General features: G+C 40.0%; 1 protein-coding gene across 1 annotated transcript; it reads left to right on the forward strand.

Moving 5' to 3' along the window:
• Window positions 1–571: 571 nt before the first annotated feature.
• rin3 (Ras and Rab interactor 3) lies at window positions 572–18,211 on the forward strand. The gene is made up of 14 exons (XM_053336286.1): window positions 572–1,433; window positions 4,649–5,243; window positions 7,055–7,166; window positions 7,326–7,398; window positions 7,780–7,871; window positions 9,547–10,603; window positions 12,564–12,738; window positions 12,859–13,030; window positions 13,814–13,935; window positions 14,092–14,278; window positions 15,179–15,310; window positions 15,445–15,611; window positions 16,184–16,298; window positions 16,903–18,211. Exons 1-14 carry the CDS (start codon window positions 1,399–1,401, stop codon window positions 17,358–17,360), a joined length of 3,492 nt encoding a protein of 1,163 aa, XP_053192261.1. The 5' UTR covers window positions 572–1,398; the 3' UTR covers window positions 17,361–18,211.
• The last annotated feature ends 743 nt before the right edge of the window (window positions 18,212–18,954 follow it).

Here is an 18,954-nt window from a genome sequence, read left to right on the forward strand (position 1 = left end):
CTGTTACTAAGCAGCACAATGCTCTGTATCACAGCTCCCTCCGGTGGTGGCTCATAGCAGGTGAAACAACATGAATGAACTTCATACCTAATCGTCACGTTCGGCCGAGCAGGGTGACAGGGCGAGTCCGCAGAGTGAAAACATGTATGATCAACCGGTGTTTGCACAGGAAGCAGGTGCACATTCATCACACTTGACTGTGTTGTGAATGCATGTGTGTGTATGTGTGTCATTTGACCACATTTGCATGTCCACGCTCCACTGTCTGTACGTCTAAAAGTAAACGTGGCCAAAGAGAGCTCTGATAGTGAGAGTTTAGAGCAGAACGGGGAGAATTTATTTTGCTTGTGAATGATGAAATACATGGATAAACTAACCAAAAAGACATACTGACCTTTAGACCAAGCTTGTGTTAACTGTGTTAGAGTTTAACTGTGTTTGCACTAACATCCTCATGTTATCTGTAGTTTTAACCATTGTCATGCCCCATAAACCTGCAAACATTCAGTCTGATTGAACTTCTTGTTCCTCAGGGTGGAACAGCATCTGAAAACAGAGGGTCACTGGAGAGATGAGATAAGTGAAGGAGAGGCGGTGGCTAGGAGACTAGATCCAAAAAAACAGTGAGATTTAACATGAAGGCAGAAGGGGGAGGTGGAAGGACGCAGGAAGAGAAGAGAGGAGAGAAAAAAGGGGGGGGGGGGGCTTGCGAGAAACATGAAGTTGTACATTCCACAGTGTGAGTGGGGGAGCATCTGGAAATCTTTAAAGGAGAAAGAGAGGAGGGGACAAGGAGAGAGAGGAGGAGGAGGCTATAGGAGCATCTGCTGAATATTTAGGCCACACATATGGGATGTGAGCAGGGCTCGTATTTCTATGAGATTTAAAAACAGCTTGAATATGAAAAAAATGAGCAAATTTAGAGGATTTGATTAAGTAATTTTACTGCTCACAAGTGCAAGACTAGACAGGAACATCAGCAGCTGAATAAAGAAAGCAAGATTTCATGAGAGAGATTTAGTATGATAGTATTTTACAGACCAAAAAAAGAAAAAGAAAAAAAGACAGAGACAGAGAGAAAGAGAGAGAGAGAGAGAGCAGGGGAAGTCTGACCACAGTGTTCGGCCTCTTCCTGCCTGACGATCAGCTCAGGAAGTTAAGGCAGACGCAGTGGGTAGGGCTGTGACACACAGAAAGAGATTTTCCCCTTTGCCTTTAGTTTTTCCTTATTCAGTCCTGCTCCGATCAGCAGGAGGAAAGAAAAGAGGGAGGTGGAGGGGTTGGGGGGAGAGAGAGAGAAAGAGAGCAGAGAGGAGGTGGAGTTTTTTTTTTTGTCTCGATGGAGCTGAGAGAGAGACGGAGTGACAGAGAGCAGTCGTACACTCAATCTGTGGAAATATGATGGAAGCCAGCGTTGTTTCCCAGGACTCAGGGTGAGTTTTGGGGAGGGGGGGGGGGACTATGGTGCTGGGTAAGAATACAGTGCAGGAACTGTATTCAGTCAGTCGAAGCTGTAACTGTTGTAACTGTCATGCAGGGGAGAGGGGGAGGCAGGGGGTCGAAAGTCAGAGAGCCAACGCAGGAAAAACAGATGTGGTGACTCACTGAGTAATATATAGGTCAATGGCTACTCAAGAGTTTTTGAGCTATCAGATGTTGATGTCGTCTCACCAAATTAGAATTCTAACGCATGAACTGCAGCAGGAGAGTGATAATCAGTTTAGAAAGTATGCTTGAACTAACTTGTATGGAATAAAGTGAGCTCAACTGCTCATGTTGTCAATGAACACTTGAAAAAGCTGATACGGTATTAGAAAGCATGTTACTATAACTTTTGATTGTGACTTTTTCAGTTTTTACAGCATAACTTCCTCAATGTTAAACTTTTGACCATGCTTTGGTGACAATGTTGAACAAAAAGTGATGAAGAATCCTTTTAGCTATAATTATTCTTACTTTTCGGACTTGGTTGAACTTAAAGTCAGTTTTATGTTGAGGCTGACAACACTTAATCCCTATAGAAGTATCTAAATTCACTTTGTTTGGGTTTTATTGTTCTGTGTGGTTGAGACTTACATGCTCTCCCTTAAAGACAAATGAAAGAGTGAATAAAGATTAATTTTAAGCCAGTCCCATGAATATGTTACTCTTTCTTCTACTTGTGTTAAGCTTTGATCGTTGTAAAGGTCGTGCTGGGTCATGCAAACAGTTGGTGTCTTGTCTGTGAGGCTGCTAAGAATGTTCACACCACACAATTAAACTACATTTGGAACTACGTAAACATAACATGTTTTCCTTCCTGAACTATTATACTATGAAGTAAATATAAGTGCATGGTTTTTCTAAATGTCAATTATAACAACAGTCAGACGGAGTACTTTCCAGCATTTCTGTGCCCAACTGTTTTCCTGACAACTGCATTTTTCTTCAACTTCAAAATCTAGCTGACTAAACAGTTATTCAACCCTTTTCCTGTGAGCCAGCGTGACATATTAGACACAAACAGGACTCTTGGGGTGTGTTCTGTAGTCATGTGATTTCCTTGATTTCCTTTAAAATGTGAGTGACCTCACTCCAAACTGGGTTCTGTAAACTTTTGAACTGCAGTGATTGAGTGATTTAAGTTACAACTGGTGTAAAGGTGTATTTAAAAAAAGGACAACTATGATGCCAATTTATCCTTTTAGAGCATCAATGGATTAGTGGAACTGTTTCTGGAAAGACACATTGTTTTTTTAAGTACTGATTTTCAATACTGTAAGCGGTTCAAACCACTAAACTCACATTCATTGTATAAGGATGGAAGCAGAAATCTCTGAGAAAGATATCAAAACACGGAAAAATACAACCAAAACTATCTGCATGACTGGATTCCACATCTGGTCTATGGAAATTAGTGTGAAGATACTTCTCATATGGTCCATTCCAAAAAGAAAGCAAAGATTCAAGTACTGCAAATGTTTCTGTACTTTGAACTGACTGAAAAAACACAGCATTTCAACTGATACAGGTTTCAACTTGATATCAACAGTGCTCTATGTGCTGTTGGCATCTTCAGTAAAGTGCCACAGATCAAACAAATACAGACCATGTCATCATGTCTCTGACCTATTTGAAGTAAAACCACCAAACCACAACAGGGGTGTTCTCTGCCATCTCAACACTGATTAGCTGTTTAGGGTTAGGGTTAGGGGAACCAACCATATGACCATGTAGCCTCTATCTAAAGTCAAGGCTGTCACTCAAAGTTAAGACCATCTTGTTCTATTCCACATGACATCACTGCTTCATTGTACAATGCACTTCACTGTTTTGTGGAGAAAAAACAGATAGCCATATTAACTAGCAGCTAAAATGCTTTCTGACCAGTTCATGCTGAAGGATAAGGCTGGAGTCCTGCATTTTTCTTGGTGTTAAATCTTGTAAAATAATCAAAACCAGTTGATACAACAAACAAGTATTGTGTGTGTATCCAAAGCATGACATATATTATTCCTGTGTCATAGATCTTTGTCTAAGAAGCTAGTGGAGACCAAAACAGAGCTAAAAGGAAGTGGCAACTGTTGCTATGTTCCAACCTAATCTCCAGAATGAAACGTTGGCATTGTACGTTTCTGCAAACCATATGTCGAATGTCTGTTTGATTGATTGTGGTTTAATATGTTTTATGTTACCAACGCTGTAGTTAAAGTCATGTCAGGTTTAGGCTCAAAGATTATCCTTTGGGTTACGATAAATAACATTTAAAAAGCAAACACACCATGTTTTGTTGACAGAAAAATGGCTCACCAATGTCCCAACATTTTGCTAAACACTTGACAGTTGAAACAGGAAGCAAGCAGTTGGTCTCAAACAGTGCTCTCTGCTGCTTTGATGCTTTCTTTGGTTTCTAGTCAATCACCCGACCCCTCCGACTACTAACAAGAGAATGATCTCATAATAGATCTTAGCTAAAGTACATCACTTTACATGTTGATATAATAGGTACTGATACGCAGAGATTCAACGTATCGCGATCTTTTTCTGATGGTTGGGCCACGTGTTCGCCACAACAAACTTATAAGGTGATATATGTCAAAGTCGTGTTTACAGCTCAGTCTGCTGCCCAAAAGTGGCCAAAAAAACACCCAAACAACCAAAAACCAAATCAATGCAGCATTAAAATGTTCCTTCTTCAGTAGGAAAGTATGGGGTTGGAATGAGTACCACACACAAGGTAGATGACTTGTGACGTACTGAGAGATGGACTAAGTCATTGTTTGTCTTTTCCCAGAAGAGACAATGCAAAAACATAGATTAACACCAACTTTAACCCAGTTCCTATCAAAGATTGGGCACTTCAAGAACAGACTCTCTTTCTGCTTGGACCATAAAAGAACCTCTGTTTCGCAGACTACCTAAAGCTAACTGGTTACTGCGAACTGATGTGAAACAATGCTTCACAGTCATTATACACATCATGTGTTACAAAACACAGGCGTTACACTTGAATTCCAGTCAGTGTCTCTCAATTCACAGAACATGAGTCAGGTCCTGGTGAGCAGATGCTTCTTCCTTGAGGCTTAAGTCAAAGTTAAACCAGATATAAACAAATTCTCTGTGTTATTTCCATCGCTGACTCTTAACCTTTTTTTTTGTGTCTTTACAGCAACACAACCCCTCTGACAGGAGCACTCAACACTTCATCTACCCCCTCTCCTGAATCCGTCCCTCCATCTTCTCCCCTCTCACCCCCTTCCCTGCCCTCCTCCAACCCTCCTGTCCGACCACGTAGACCCAAACCACCACCTCCTACATTGAAGTCCTCTCACCTCCCTTCTCGACCTCCTCTACCTCCATCCACTCCTCCGTCCCTCCCTCCTCCTCTCCCTCCCATCTCCAAACCTCTCTCTTCTAACCCTCCTCCTTCTCATGCTCTCTTCAACCCTCCTCCAACTCTTCCTCCCCCTCTTTCCCCTACTCCCATCTCTCCTTCTCCCTCGCTCTCTCTCCAGCAAACTGTCTCCTCTGAGCTTACTCCTGTTTTTTCTCCTCCTCCTCTTCCTTCACCTTTATCCCCGACAGTCACATCCCCAACCTGCTCCTCACCTCCTCCTCCTCCCTCCCCTTTCATCCCCCCATCTTCTCCAACACATTCACCGTTGAGCCCTACAGATCGTCTGGTGGTGAGCGCCCCCATATGGCAGCTCAAAGGACTCAATCAAGACAAAACCACGAGTATAATGGAAAAAGAGAAGGCTGGGGTGAGAAGAACATACATTTTAGAATTACACTTTATTTTATGGGTACGTAAATTACTAATAATGCCCATAGTTTCCGAGAAAGAACTATATTATTTGGTATAAACTATAGTTCAAATAGAAACAAAGTTCTGAAATAGATAAGTGAGTTTAGTTTAAAGTCTTGCTGTAAGTAGGTTTTGATTTATAGTTCAGTGTTGGTATCTCCCCAGTGATATCAGTAAAACTTTAGACAGATGTGCTGTATCACTCTTTAATTATATTGCATATTGCAGTAACTGCATTTACATTTTAATTACATTTACCTTGCTATATGAGTGACAGAGGGAAAATATAAGCAGGTTTACAGTAGAGATGGCTTTGCTAGGTGTGTTACTGAATAAGAGACTTTCATGTTGTTTATGCTCTCAACATCCCAACATGTAGTCACATTTTCAAGGAGTCACATGTCAGCTGTAGCCGTGGTTTATGGTTTAGCCACAGGACATGCACACATAGCTTTTCATGTTAAATTCCTGTTAAGGCTCACTATTCAACACATTGTATCTTGTTTGTTTAAGGTTTAATGGTAGTTACTAATGGTATGCTGGAACTACTGACCTCCTGGCGTTTTCTCATCACAGTGAGGTTGCCAGGCAACCAGCAAAGACCGCACAAAAGTACTGAGCTGATGAATACTGAACTGTTTTTCATCAACTCAATTTCAATTCACTTTAATGTCCATACAGCTAAACTGGTGGAATCTGTTGCTGGTACAGTGTGTAACAGCACACTTCCATCCACATCATTACACAGAAAAGAATCACACAGCTGCAATCGCACCAAACAGGCCTTTTCACACTTACACAGCACAAGTTACATACAGATTGACTGGGGGAGCAAGAGATAGTTATACTGTACTATGTAACTACTTTTAAACACATGTTCACATTTCTGTTTGTGTACAAACAAATGAAATATGTGATAAATAGTGAGTTTAAAAAGTATTGGTAGGTGGACTTCATCATTTTGGACAGAACCAAATAGGCAGTTCCTCCAGATTTTATGCTATAGTATATAAACTAATCACCTCTTGGCTTCAGCTCTGTACTTACAGGGACGCTCTGACTGTTTTGTAAGTCTCTTTGTGTGTTGGGAACAACTGCATGTGAGTCTTTTGTGGCTCCAGAGGGGGCTGTATAAAGTCTAATAAATTGTCTGTTGGAGCTGAAGACTACAAATTTGGAAAATCTTCCAAGCTACAATAACTGCTCTAATCTCTAGCCAAACTGTTATAATGGCCAGCTGTGGACAGGGAAGAAGAATGCATGGAATAAAAAAGTTAATATCTCTATTTCAGCTACATCATTTAGATTTTTTAAGACTGTCCATCATGAAGCCAACAATATTATGGAAGTGCAATGCTAAACATGTACAGTATGCTTTAAATACACAGAGACATTAATGTTCTCATCTAACTCTGGGCCAATAAGCATAAATATTAATGTTAATTAATGTAAATGCACTTTTGTATGTTTAGCTGACCTGCACCGCAACAACTAAAAGACCTTACATTAGCAATTAATTATAAGTCTGCCAGCTCAACACTGTTTTCATTATGTCTATAGACACTCTTAAGTAACACAGTCATCTCCAGGAACTTTATTACACTGTACGTTTACAGTTACATATCCTTTCCTAACAGTCCAGATATTCTTATAGAAGATGTATCTGCCGGTGTACAAACTTTATTTCTAAAATCTCATTCATTCATTTTACTGACATGTTCTCCATACTGACCTCAGAGTTGTAACCTCTCGTATTGACATCTGCAGGCGTTCCTGGTTCTCGGCACAGAGGAGAAGGGCATGATGCTAACAGTACGGCTGCCTGAAGAACAGGGGATGCCTGTTGTACAAGACCTGCTGGTCAAACAGCACAAGACATGTATGTACTACACTGATCACCACGTATGACTGTAATGCTGCTCCTATTGCTATTTTACCTTCATATAGCAGAAATACAAAATGCAAGATATACCCAGGTCCACACAGATGCTATGGCGTATTAGTAAGTGATTGATTTTAAAACTGTTTTTTGTCTCAGTTCTTCACTTAGAGGGTTCCTCTCTGGTTTTTGATGACATCTTCAAAATGATCTCCTTCTACTGTGCCAGCAGGTAACACATATATACACGTACCTATATGTGTATGCATGAGTATGAGTATGAGTATGCACAGACGCACACTGATTGATGTTATACAGTAGCACAGTAGACTGTAGACCTATACACTTATAAAACACTCATGCATATTCAGTGCAGCACAAATAGGCACTGTACACACACACTTACTTTTTAGACCACATAACCACTATAACAAGACTGTCCATCCTTGTATGAATTTACACTGTAAAAATTATATAATGTGTGCGCACACATACATTAACACACAAATAGACTGACTACAAACACAGAGTGTATTATGTCGTAATATTTAACTCACTTACTCACATGTGTTTGCTTTAATGCTGGCTTTTCATTGTCAAATCCACCAATCAGGGACATCCTGGCTGTCCCACTGAGGTTACCCCAGGCCATTACCACGGCAACTAAGAGAGAGGAGCTGGAAGTCGTCTCTGCTATGGGCACAGGTAGATAAATCTGCATACCATTAGTGTGGTGACGTTGGGACATTGCTGTGGGAAAGGACGGGAAACAGTATGAAAAATAGACTATACAGAAAACATAGAAAATAGACACATCAGTGACACTATTGGCACAATTAGCAGTAATGTATAAATAATGCAGACCATAGGAAAACCATCACTGTAACATACTCTGTAAAACATACTGTATAGCAAAAAAGGAAGCAGACATCATCACATCATGTTTAAGTGTCTTCATGGATTATAAATTATTGACTTTCTAAGCCCTCTTAAATGATAATGTATAATCAAAGTGAACTAAAATGAATGAATGAAATGAATGAGCATGACAGATTGTCAGTTTTAGAAAAGTTGTGGTCGGAAAATGTGCGATTTAGAGGCTGTTATCTGTCATCTGATATTCATCTGAATCTGAATCATACTCACCCCTTAATACTTAACCTTTCCTTTTAATATATACAATAGTGGTAACGCTTATTATGCTCTCTTGCCAATACTTAAATGAGAAGACAGGTGCCAATCTCCTGGCTGACCTGCACCTTTAAAGTTCAGTAATTAACATGTTATACATCAAGTCACTGCTTCTGGCCTCTGTGGGTTTATAAAATAATCACATCAAACAAATTATAACATTAGTTTTAGAGGTGATGATAGGTGTTTTTTTTGGAACTTTAGTGAGTACCCCAGCTATTCTCCCTTAACTTCTAATCCTAATCATGCCTGTAAATAAGTAATAAGCAGTTAAAGAATGTTGTCATATGATCATATAACTGTACAACTAGCACTGCTCCCAGTAGACCTCACACACCTCCGACCTGGACAACTTCACCAACTTCACGAACTGCACTTTAATGTACATGACATGACATGTGCAATATTAGTATTTTTTGGGAACACTATGATTTCAGTTCGTTAGTGTCAGACTCAGGGTCCAGTTTAAGAACACACTGACAATACATATAAGAAAAATAAAAGCATTGCACTAGTTGTAAAAGACATTCATGCCAGTGTTTCCATATAAGTGACTGGTAACATACTTTGGATCTGACATCAGCCAGTCTGAGAAACGTTCAGAACAAAACCATTTGTACATTAAACTCCTCAATAATGCCTGGGAAGTGTTGACCCATACTCTACGGGCCAATTCACTTGCACTACAGCACCTGGGTTTCTTTAGTAAAATCCTTATACAATCATTGTTAAGCAACCTGAAGCTTCTACATGCTCACCTTTTTAAACTTCATCCATAAGGGAGATGTATATAAAGGAGTACTAAACGCCTTGAAGAGCCTTATCTTGACATTGTCTGACAACATTCTTTAACTACATAATATATGTATTTCTTTTATTTTTTCACTTTACAGCGCATGCAACAACAATATCAAACCAATATTATTCTGTACTGTTACTATTTTTCTACTATTGTTTTTATTGCTTGTGTACTTATTATGTATTGTTTTTATTCTTTCTATTGGTGCTCTTTTTATTTTTTATTGTCCTCATGTTGCTACAATACTGTAAATTTCCCTATCGTAGTGACTAATATCTTATCTTATGATGTCAGACGTCAGACAATTACAGGAAGTAATGAAAAACATATGAAAAGTAAACAAGTTGAGTACAATGCAACATTTCCCATCACTGACTGCATGTGTTGCAGATTTCTGGACGTCTGATTTGCACCAGCAGGAAAAGAGCCAGGACCCAGTTTTGGATCAGAACCAAAGCAGTTTATACCTGTATGTTAATCCAGTGACTGTGGAGGTGACCCCCACTCCCACCCCCAACCCCAACAAAGACTTAAAAAACTACTCCACCTCCAAACTGGAAACCGTCCCTCAAAACATCAGCTCCTCCTTGCAGAATGGAGAAACCCCACAGCAGGTTACCCAAGAGGTCAAAGGTCAGACTAAGCCCACATCCAACCCAGAAATTAAATACAAACGACCCCCACCACGACCCCCAAGCCTGAGCTCAGGCACAGGGATGGGCCTGCTCTTCTCTTCACCCCCCCCTGTTCACAATTCATCCTCAGCTGACAGGAAAGAGGAAGGAAGGGGAGGAGGTGGAGAAAGAGAAGAGAGGAAGTCAGTGTCAACATCACCTCCTCCGTCAAGGCCTCCCGTCCCCTTGCAGGGCCGAGCCGCTCCCCCTGTGCCTCCTGCTCCTCTTCATCGCACCTCCTCCAGGAAAAGCACTGACCGAGAGGGAGGAGAGGGGACGGAGAGAGAGAAGGGACAAAATCCTGCGAAGAAAACTGAGAAAGAGGGGGTAGGAGAGAAGGGGGAGGAGAAAGCAGCAAGTAAACCAGAGGATGCTGAACTAGAGAACAGTAGCAAAACTCAAGAGGAGGAGGTGAAAAAGGAAGGAGAAAAGACAAAGAAGGAGGATGAGAAAGAGGAAAAAGAGGTGAAAGAGGAAGACAAAGAAAAATCAAGCTCCCAGAATCAGCTGTTAGTAAAGAAACCGTCGCGTCCGGTCCCTCCACCGAGGAGGAAACCATGCGCTCCAGGTGCACCCGTGTTCCCCAACCAGGCTAGTTTAATCGGTCAGAGCGCCAGTGTGAAAGCTGCCCCTCCCTCCCCTGCACGGCGGCCCGATGTGTCACTGTACTCTCCACAGGGGGGCGCAGCGCTCGGAACAGACCCGGATTCCTGCTCGACCAGCAGCACGGAGGAAGAGGGAGATCTGAACCAGGAGCAAGAGCAAAACCAAAGGTAGGCGTGAACCAGGTTTCTAATCACGGAAACAGTGATATCATCTGCGTATGTGAGATAAAACCATGTTTAGAAGTTCTTAGCTGTAGATTTGCACTGAAAAGATAGCTAACACATCAAATAAAATATATCTTTTTAATATCAGTCAGATTTAGATGATTAGTCCACATTCATTCCTGTAAACACTGAATCTAACCGGCCTGGTTTTTGACTGTTTATGCATGTAAGCACATTAAGAGGAAGAGAGGGGGTTCCAAAATAGATACTTGTGGTACACCAAATATAGCAGAGGATGACACACTGTGACAGAGGAAGACACACCAACATAATCTCAAGTCAGTACACCATTTACCGCTACACTGTTTCTGAGAAGTAATAAATGGAAATAATGGAAAGTTTGGCCTGAGAAAATCAAAAAAGGGTTTAACCTCTGGTGAGTAAGCAAGATTTTTGTCTCACTGTAAGTCAGCCTCAGAATGATACTAGAAAGGTCTTAAAAAACGCACCAGACACTTGCTGCGTGAGGCTTCCCAGCAATGTCTCACACCTCTTAACACACACTTAACAATCATGTATTAAAATGGTTATAGTAGTTTTGGTAAATGGAAAATACACCAATTCTTTTAATATCTATCAATTACACAGTCACAATGTGTTGTATTATATCAGCTTTTAGTCCAACTCAAAATCAAGATTTCCTTCATGGTCATTTTCATTATGCACTTCCATACATAAGAAAAGAAAATATTGTATACCTTAAAATGACAAGAATGGAACACTTAGGTAGCCGAGTGGTTAAAGTGTGTGCCACATAAGGACAGCGTACCTGGTTCAAATCGGTCCACAGACCTTCGTTGTCCTCTCTCTCTCTGTGTCCAAAAATAAATCTTTAAAGAAGACAAGAACAAAAATATCCCAAATAAAATGTACTAAATTGCGTGTGCAGTGCAACAGATTGCATGTTTAGTTAGCGTGGGTTTTGCAGGTGATCTACTAATATAGCTATGCTAATGACAACAGGTGCAGACAACAGCATTTAAATGACAGTTTTGCTATTCTTAATGGAGAGTTAGGACGAGCAGAAAGCCCATAAGCAAAAAATGAAATGTGATCCCATGGAATTAGAGGTTCTAGTGGAAGAGGTTAACAAACATGTTGAGTTACAGCAAAAAAATATTAGCAGAAAAAAAATTTATATGGGAGAGTTTAAGTCAATTCTGTTAGTAAAACCACTGGATGGTTTTTGGTAAATCACAATGCATGTGCTAAATTAACACATTTGGATTTTCATTCATTCATTCATTTTCATTCTCCCTGTGTTTTGGACACTGGTGTAAAAACAAATTAAAATGAACAGCTTGTATTATCTTACAGATTGAAAGATTCAAGCCTCAGTGTGCCGCATTAATAGATCAGGTTGCATATTTTTTTGCGGGTGATGTCAAGTTTGCACACGTTTATACACATGCAAACCTTTAATAAATCAGGCACTTAGGGTTTAACAGTACAACGCCCCTTCTAAAAGTTCTACGAAGTTCTACTGTTTGACCTTTTGGAAACAAACTCACTTGTAAAGATCAATCAAAAGCAGAAGGGAAACTTTATTTTCTGGCCAGAGACCACAATACATTGTCAGTGACAAAGGGTTGTAGCTGCCTATCAGAAAGTACAAGGTTGCCCGTCACTATTGACAACACAACTACAGAGAGGAACTATATACAGAGTTCAAACCATCAAAAGATTACCAGCTATGCAGAATGTCTCTCTATATGACACCATGACTGGTCCTCATAATCAATTGGCGCCACTATGTTAGTCAAAGGAAATTAAAAGTCACGAGTTTTACTCTACAGAAAGTTTCTATCTTTGTTTCTTAAAGCGTCGTGTGTGTCATAAATTGCATAGACGGTTAGTAGTCGATGTAAAACAAAATAAGGACTTGCTGTACATTACTTTCCAGTCGTCCAGCAGGGAGCCGCAGCCCCAAGGTAAAGCGAACCCCCACTACAATTATGTTGGACCGAGCCCGCTACCGCCTGTCCACCGTCCTCACCGGCCTCATCAGCCACGACCGCCGTCTCACGCAGCGCATCGTGGAGATGGCTAGGGACCCTCTGACCTATTTTGGTAACCTGGTGAGTACACTGAGAAATATCCTCAACTATGTTAGTTTTGATTGGATGAAAACCATACAGCTGATAAAAGTTCATAAAAGCTCAATAGAATCAAGTTTAGTTTTCATGTTTGGTGTTTAGGTGAAAGAGCACCGTGCATTCACCCTGGAGACCATGTCGAACCACTCCACCTCCACTGAGCTATTACAAGAGATAAGACAGATGATGACTCAATTGAAGAGTTACCTGCTACAGAGTACTGAGCTGCAAGCCCTGCTGGAGCCACAACATCAGTATGCACAAGACAAACTAGGTAACTTTACATCTATCTCTGGAACTGTACAGTGTTCTTGCTGTCGGGATTATCAACTGTAGTTTTCTTTGTACATTTTACTTTTTTATTCAGTAGCTGAGTAAACTTTCTGGTTTGTTTGTTTGCTTTTATTTAAAAGGTGGGTAGTAGCCTATGTTGTGACAAGGCTTTTTGGTGTAATATAATGACTACCACGCATTTTGGAGGAACTCCTGAATGTATTTGTAATGTGAACAATGTCGCTAATAATAATACATTTACAGAAGATTATGCCAAAACTCTACAGTCCTCCTTAGTCCAACTGAACTTTTATATTACATTTACTATACTTTACTATACTCTACTATACTATAATATACTCTACTCTACTCTACTATAATATACTATACTATCATATACTCTACTATACTATAATATACTATAATATACTCTACTATACTATAATATACTATTCTATCATATACTCTACTATACTATAATATACTATACTATAATATACTATAATATACTCTACTATACTATTCTATAATATACTATAATATACTATACTATACTGTACTATAATAAACTTTACTATACTACACTATACTATAATACATTATATTAACCTATAATATACTATACTATACTAAACTAGAAACACGACTCTAGATGAATGCTAATGTTGCTCTGTGTCTGCTGGATGTGTAATAAATAGTAAATCATTTGCTAACATGTTAGCCATATAATTTATCTGGTGCTAAAAAATCATTTTGTGCTTTATGCATGTGTATGTCCACGCAGAGAGCATAGTAGAAGCAGCTCTATGTAAGAGTGTACTGAAGCCGCTGAGAGAGCCCATTTACCAGAGTCTGGAGAAACTTCACGCCAACAACGACACCATGAAACAACTGGCCCATAACCAGGTACGACAGGACATTTGTACTTTAGCAGTGATGATAGAAATTGAAAGTAAAAACAGCATTATTATATCATTAGAAGTGTACAGCAGCCATTACAGACTTATATTAATAGTAGATGATGATGCTAATGGTATGTGTGTGGTCTGTTATGTGTGTCAGTCTGCTGTTCTAGGCAGCACCACCACAGCGTTAGGAATAACCACTGCTGTCCCTGAGGCCCCTGCTATGGACAAGATCAGCATCAAACTGAATAATCTCCATCTGGAGTATTCACCTCAGAAAAAGATCGAGCTGCTGCTGAAGTCCTGCAAGATCATCTATGACTCCATGTCTGTTAGCTGTCCAGGTCAGAACACATACTATTCTGTTAACCTCTAATGTGTGAGTGTGTAACTTTTGTAATACATAAAACAATCTGAATTCATAAGCAATAAAATACATCCTTGTCAAGTTCAGTGCACTCAGGGGTTTTCCTGCTACAGTCCTTCTTGCTTTGGTATGACCACTACCTCATTGTGGCTAATGTTAACAACCTTTAAAGAGTATACTGTTACACTATAGTGTAGCATGTCACAGATTAACATTACAGTTAACACTGTACCTCAGTAAGAGACATGTTGTCCACTGATGTATTAACTGGATACAATGTTCCAAAATGATGGCATTCAATTTATGAAAATTGCTCTCTTTCTCTGCTTAAATGTAATTGGACCTAACTGCATGTTTGTGACACTCCGTAAAATGTATTCCTGGTTTTTTCATCATGTGTATTCAGTGGGTGTCATGTGACCTGCAGTTCCAACTGTGGCCACCGCACAAAAAAAAATCTTATTTTTGCCCATCAAATTCATATTCAGATTCAAGTGAATCTTGTGAAATGAAGGAAAACTCAATGTGCAGTAATCCTATGGTTACATAAAATAATAATATTCATTTATTTACACTATTACTATTTAATTAGAAAACGTTAGATTACAAGAAGACTTTATCATGGTTCAGAGATTAAAGAACAACCGTCCAACCAGAAAAAATGTAGGGTTTTTTTTCTATTACTGAGGATTTTCTACCCCTGAAATTCTGAAAGAAGCTAATTATTAACATTTCTGCTGCTTCAAACCTCAGTCTACAAACAAAGGCAGACAGGCACAAATTTAACCAGATTACAGGACAGAATTTATTATATAAACTCTTCTCTGGAGTTTCCCTCAAAATATATGTGTGTGTGTGTGTGTGTGTGTGTGTTTAGGGCGGACCCATGGTGCTGATGACTTCCTGCCTGTAATGATGTACGTCCTGGCTAGATCCAATCTGTGCAATTTGCAGTTGGATGTGGAATATATGATGGAGCTGATGGACCCAGCACTGACACTGGGAGAAGGTAAGCAAGCACACACACACACACACACACACACACACACACACACACACACAGGCATGCAGTTCAACCGCAGAAAATTCCTCAACTGTAGGAAACAAGTTTTTCCCTGTTCATTTATGTGTGTGTGTGTTTAGGGTCCTATTATCTGACGACCACTTACGGGGCCCTAGAGCACATTAAGAATTTTGACCAGCAGAGGTCAGCAACACGGCAGCTCAGCAGAGAAGTTCAGGACTCCATCCATCGCTGGGAGAGACGGCGCACGCTCAACCAGGAGCGCACAAACCAAGGATCTATCCGGGTACACACACACGCACACACACACACACACAGAATACATCAGAAACCCAACTCTGCATGATCTATAACAGTCAGACTGACTTTCACACGATGACAGTGATGAGATGTTGTAGAGGCTGCCAGTCCTGGTAAGCATTATGGCTTGAAAGTGATTACAGTACAGCACTCATTTACAAATAATTAGACATTAAGAAATAAGAAACACATTGCAAATTACCACATCACAATACAAACCTAAATTATTGAAGTGGGTAGAAACATGACTCCAATAGGCTCCTTGTCTGCTGGAGGCATTCTTTGCTAACACATTCATTAGAAAGTGTACTTGTGTGATAGTGAAAGTGATAATATGTCAATGTTGTATTTTCAGCCCCCAAGTGGTCAAAAAACTCAATGCATGCAGCTTTAATTCAGCTAATCATGGATAATAGATTCACTGCATAATGTCAAAAATTCAAAAATGTATGCAAGTGTATAATTATATAATGTAAATTAGTAACGTTATCTTGGTTATCTCAGTTATCTTGCTTATCTTGGTGTAATTTAATTTTTGTATGTGTCCTTTTTTCTTAGGACTTCCTGACAGTGTGCTGTCCTGAGATTGGAGAAAACCCCAAAACTCTGGGTGTCCTCCCCACCACCACAATCCAGGATCTGGCTGAACAGTGTGCTGCACGCTTTGAACAAGGTCAACTTCTGCAAGACTCTGTCACGTTATTGTCAGCGCTGGGTTTTTAGACTTTGACTTGGTATTTTTGTATAAACTGCAATGAAATGAGAACATTTTCTACAGCCTTACTCTCACACTGAAAGTAACTTTGTAACTATTTCAGTTATTTAGTATTGCACAAAAATTCTCACACAATAATGCGTTCCTTAAAAGAGTCATTATTACAAATGAAGTTGCCAGGTCTGATATCATTGTCCCTGTACAGAGACCAAAACCAATTCATTGTATTTAGTGGCCCACACAATTGCCAGAAATGCCAGAACTTTGGAGAGAAGCTAGCTATTTCCTCCTGCTGTCAGTCTTTATGCTCAGCTAGGCTAACCACAATCCAATCCAGCACACAGATACTGATATCAATGTTTTCATCCAACTCTTGGAAGGAGAGCCTTTGTTGGAAATTATGATACAGCAGAAGTTACAACTTCTGCTAGGGTTCAATTTTGGTATCATAATTAATTAATGCACTGTTATTATATGATTACTACATTATTATAATTCTTCTTCTAATTCTATTCTATAATTCTCAGGGTAACGCCATGCCTCTTTGTTTCTCTCCCCCCAGACTCCTACATCCTCAGTGTGTATATGGATGACGTTTACAAGCCCCTGGCCCCTACAGAACTGGCCCTCAGTGTTAAGAACAGTTGCCAACCAGGAGCCTACTGCTTCGTCTTTCACAGTATCGACCGACCCAACAACCCGCCCGTCCGCAGCTGCCCCACTGACCCACCTCCAGCCCCGCCCCCAACTCTGCTTTCAGTCCCACCTCCAGCCCCGCCCCCAACTCTGCCTTCAGTCCCACCTCCAGTCCCGCCTCCAACTCTGCCTTCAGTCCCGCCTCCAACTCTGCCTTCAGTCCCACCGCCAGCCCCGCCTCCAACTCTGCCTTCAGCTCCACCTCCAGCCCCGCCTCCAGTTCTGCCTCCAGCTCCGCCTCCAGAAGTCAGTTCCCAAGCTGTTATAGCAGCTGCTGATACTGTGGAGCCAGAAGCGGAAGAGAAGAGCCTGATTAGCTTGTAACTGGTCCAGCAACACAGTGGCAGCTGCTGAATCTCTATGGTAACTACAACACTGTGGTGACAGCGTAACCGTGGTGACTACATCAGCATAGAACTGATTCAAAAGGAGAAGGGGAAGAAATGTAGGAACTTCATTCTCAGGTCTCTTGAAATATGAATCGAATTGAGACTTAAATGAAAGTGGAAAAAATATATAACTGAACTGATCTCATCTGCAGCCTTTCGTTCTACCTTTGGATAAAAAAATCCACATCAGTCAGATCAGGTTCATGCCATGCCATGGCCTTCTCCTTTTTTATTGATTTTATACAAACTTAAGGCTCAGACTGATATGATGTTATGCATGTTATCAAAGAGAGCAGTAACTAAATAAAACGAGGCATAAAAGACTGGTTTTGTATCCGAACATGGGGTCTGGAACCCCAGGGGTTTTTCATAGAATGTAAAAGTACGTATCATTTTACCATGCACATGTATGATCATGTTTATATTGTTTATACTCTATGATCTGTCTCTGATGCTAAAAAACAGGGGCAGACTGTAAGTAACTGATTAATTGGGTTCAGGATTATAGTGACCTGATAAAACTGCAATGTCTGTAATCCCACAGCATTTTGATCAATATGACTTTGAGAAGAATAGCTGCTAGAACATGTTTTGAGGGGAAAGACCATTGTGACTATTTTGTATTTAAAGCACAAGTAATATTAGCAGCTATATGGACCAAAAGTTTTACTTTTTATTCCAAAATCCCAAGTAAACCTTAAAAAGTTGAATTCCACATTTTGTCTTCTATATACTGGATCTTATCTGATCTGTAATGTAAATAAAGTGGCTTTTACATTTTGCAAATGCTGTTTCTTGTTTGTGTTTACATTTCTTAAACTACCAGTGTGTACTATTTAGTGGAACCTAATGGAATGGGCAACAAAACAAAATCTTAGAGATCTCAATTCATTGGTTTCATTGTCATTGTCCTGGAAAGTGATTTTATATATCTTTTACTATTTTTATTTGTGGCTTTGTCAGCTTAACCTAAAGGACTTAAGAACATTGCCTATTGTCCAAATAGGCACCTATTCAGACAGCCCACAATCCAATTTCCATTACAGCTTATGGACTCATATCACAGATCCCAGTGCATGCTGCGTGTATAGATATCTGTTAGAATGAGGTTATTTAATTGACTGTGGCACTAGTTTTGTGAGAGGGATGTTGGCTTTTGTTCACACCTTACATACCTTACTTCCTTTGAAACATACTGTAATACAGTCCAGCTCACATTAGACTGTGGTAAGTGACTGGAAAGCTGTGGCGAAAAGACTTTTACTTAGCAGATGATCTGCACTGCAAAGTTCAGCCTTTTCCTGGTTGCTCACTACTGTACTATCTAGTAGAGATCACGCAGCATTGAACTGTATTAATGGTCCATGCTGATGTCAAGTTAGTCAACAAGCAATAACCTATCTAATTTGTAATTTATAAATAAGTTCAAAAACAACCAAAAATCATAATTTACTCAAATATCTCCAGAATTTGATTGTTGGTTAAATGACTTCTGACTGGTTACCACATAAATCAATAGTTCCTCTTGG

The sequence above is a fragment of the Scomber japonicus genome, chromosome 16, assembly GCF_027409825.1.
Source record: "Scomber japonicus isolate fScoJap1 chromosome 16, fScoJap1.pri, whole genome shotgun sequence".
In the NCBI taxonomy this organism is placed as follows: Eukaryota; Metazoa; Chordata; class Actinopteri; order Scombriformes; family Scombridae; genus Scomber; species Scomber japonicus.

Excerpts from the sequence above, each read along its gene's own strand:
- rin3 (XM_053336286.1), top strand. The coding sequence starts at position 1,399 with ATGATGGAAGCCAGCGTTGTTTCCCAGGACTCAGG. Across the intron at positions 13,031-13,813 it reads GTATGCACAAGACAAACTAG|AGAGCATAGTAGAAGCAGCT; the intron begins GTAACTTTACAT and ends ATGTCCACGCAG. Across the intron at positions 13,936-14,091 it reads AACAACTGGCCCATAACCAG|TCTGCTGTTCTAGGCAGCAC; the intron begins GTACGACAGGAC and ends TATGTGTGTCAG.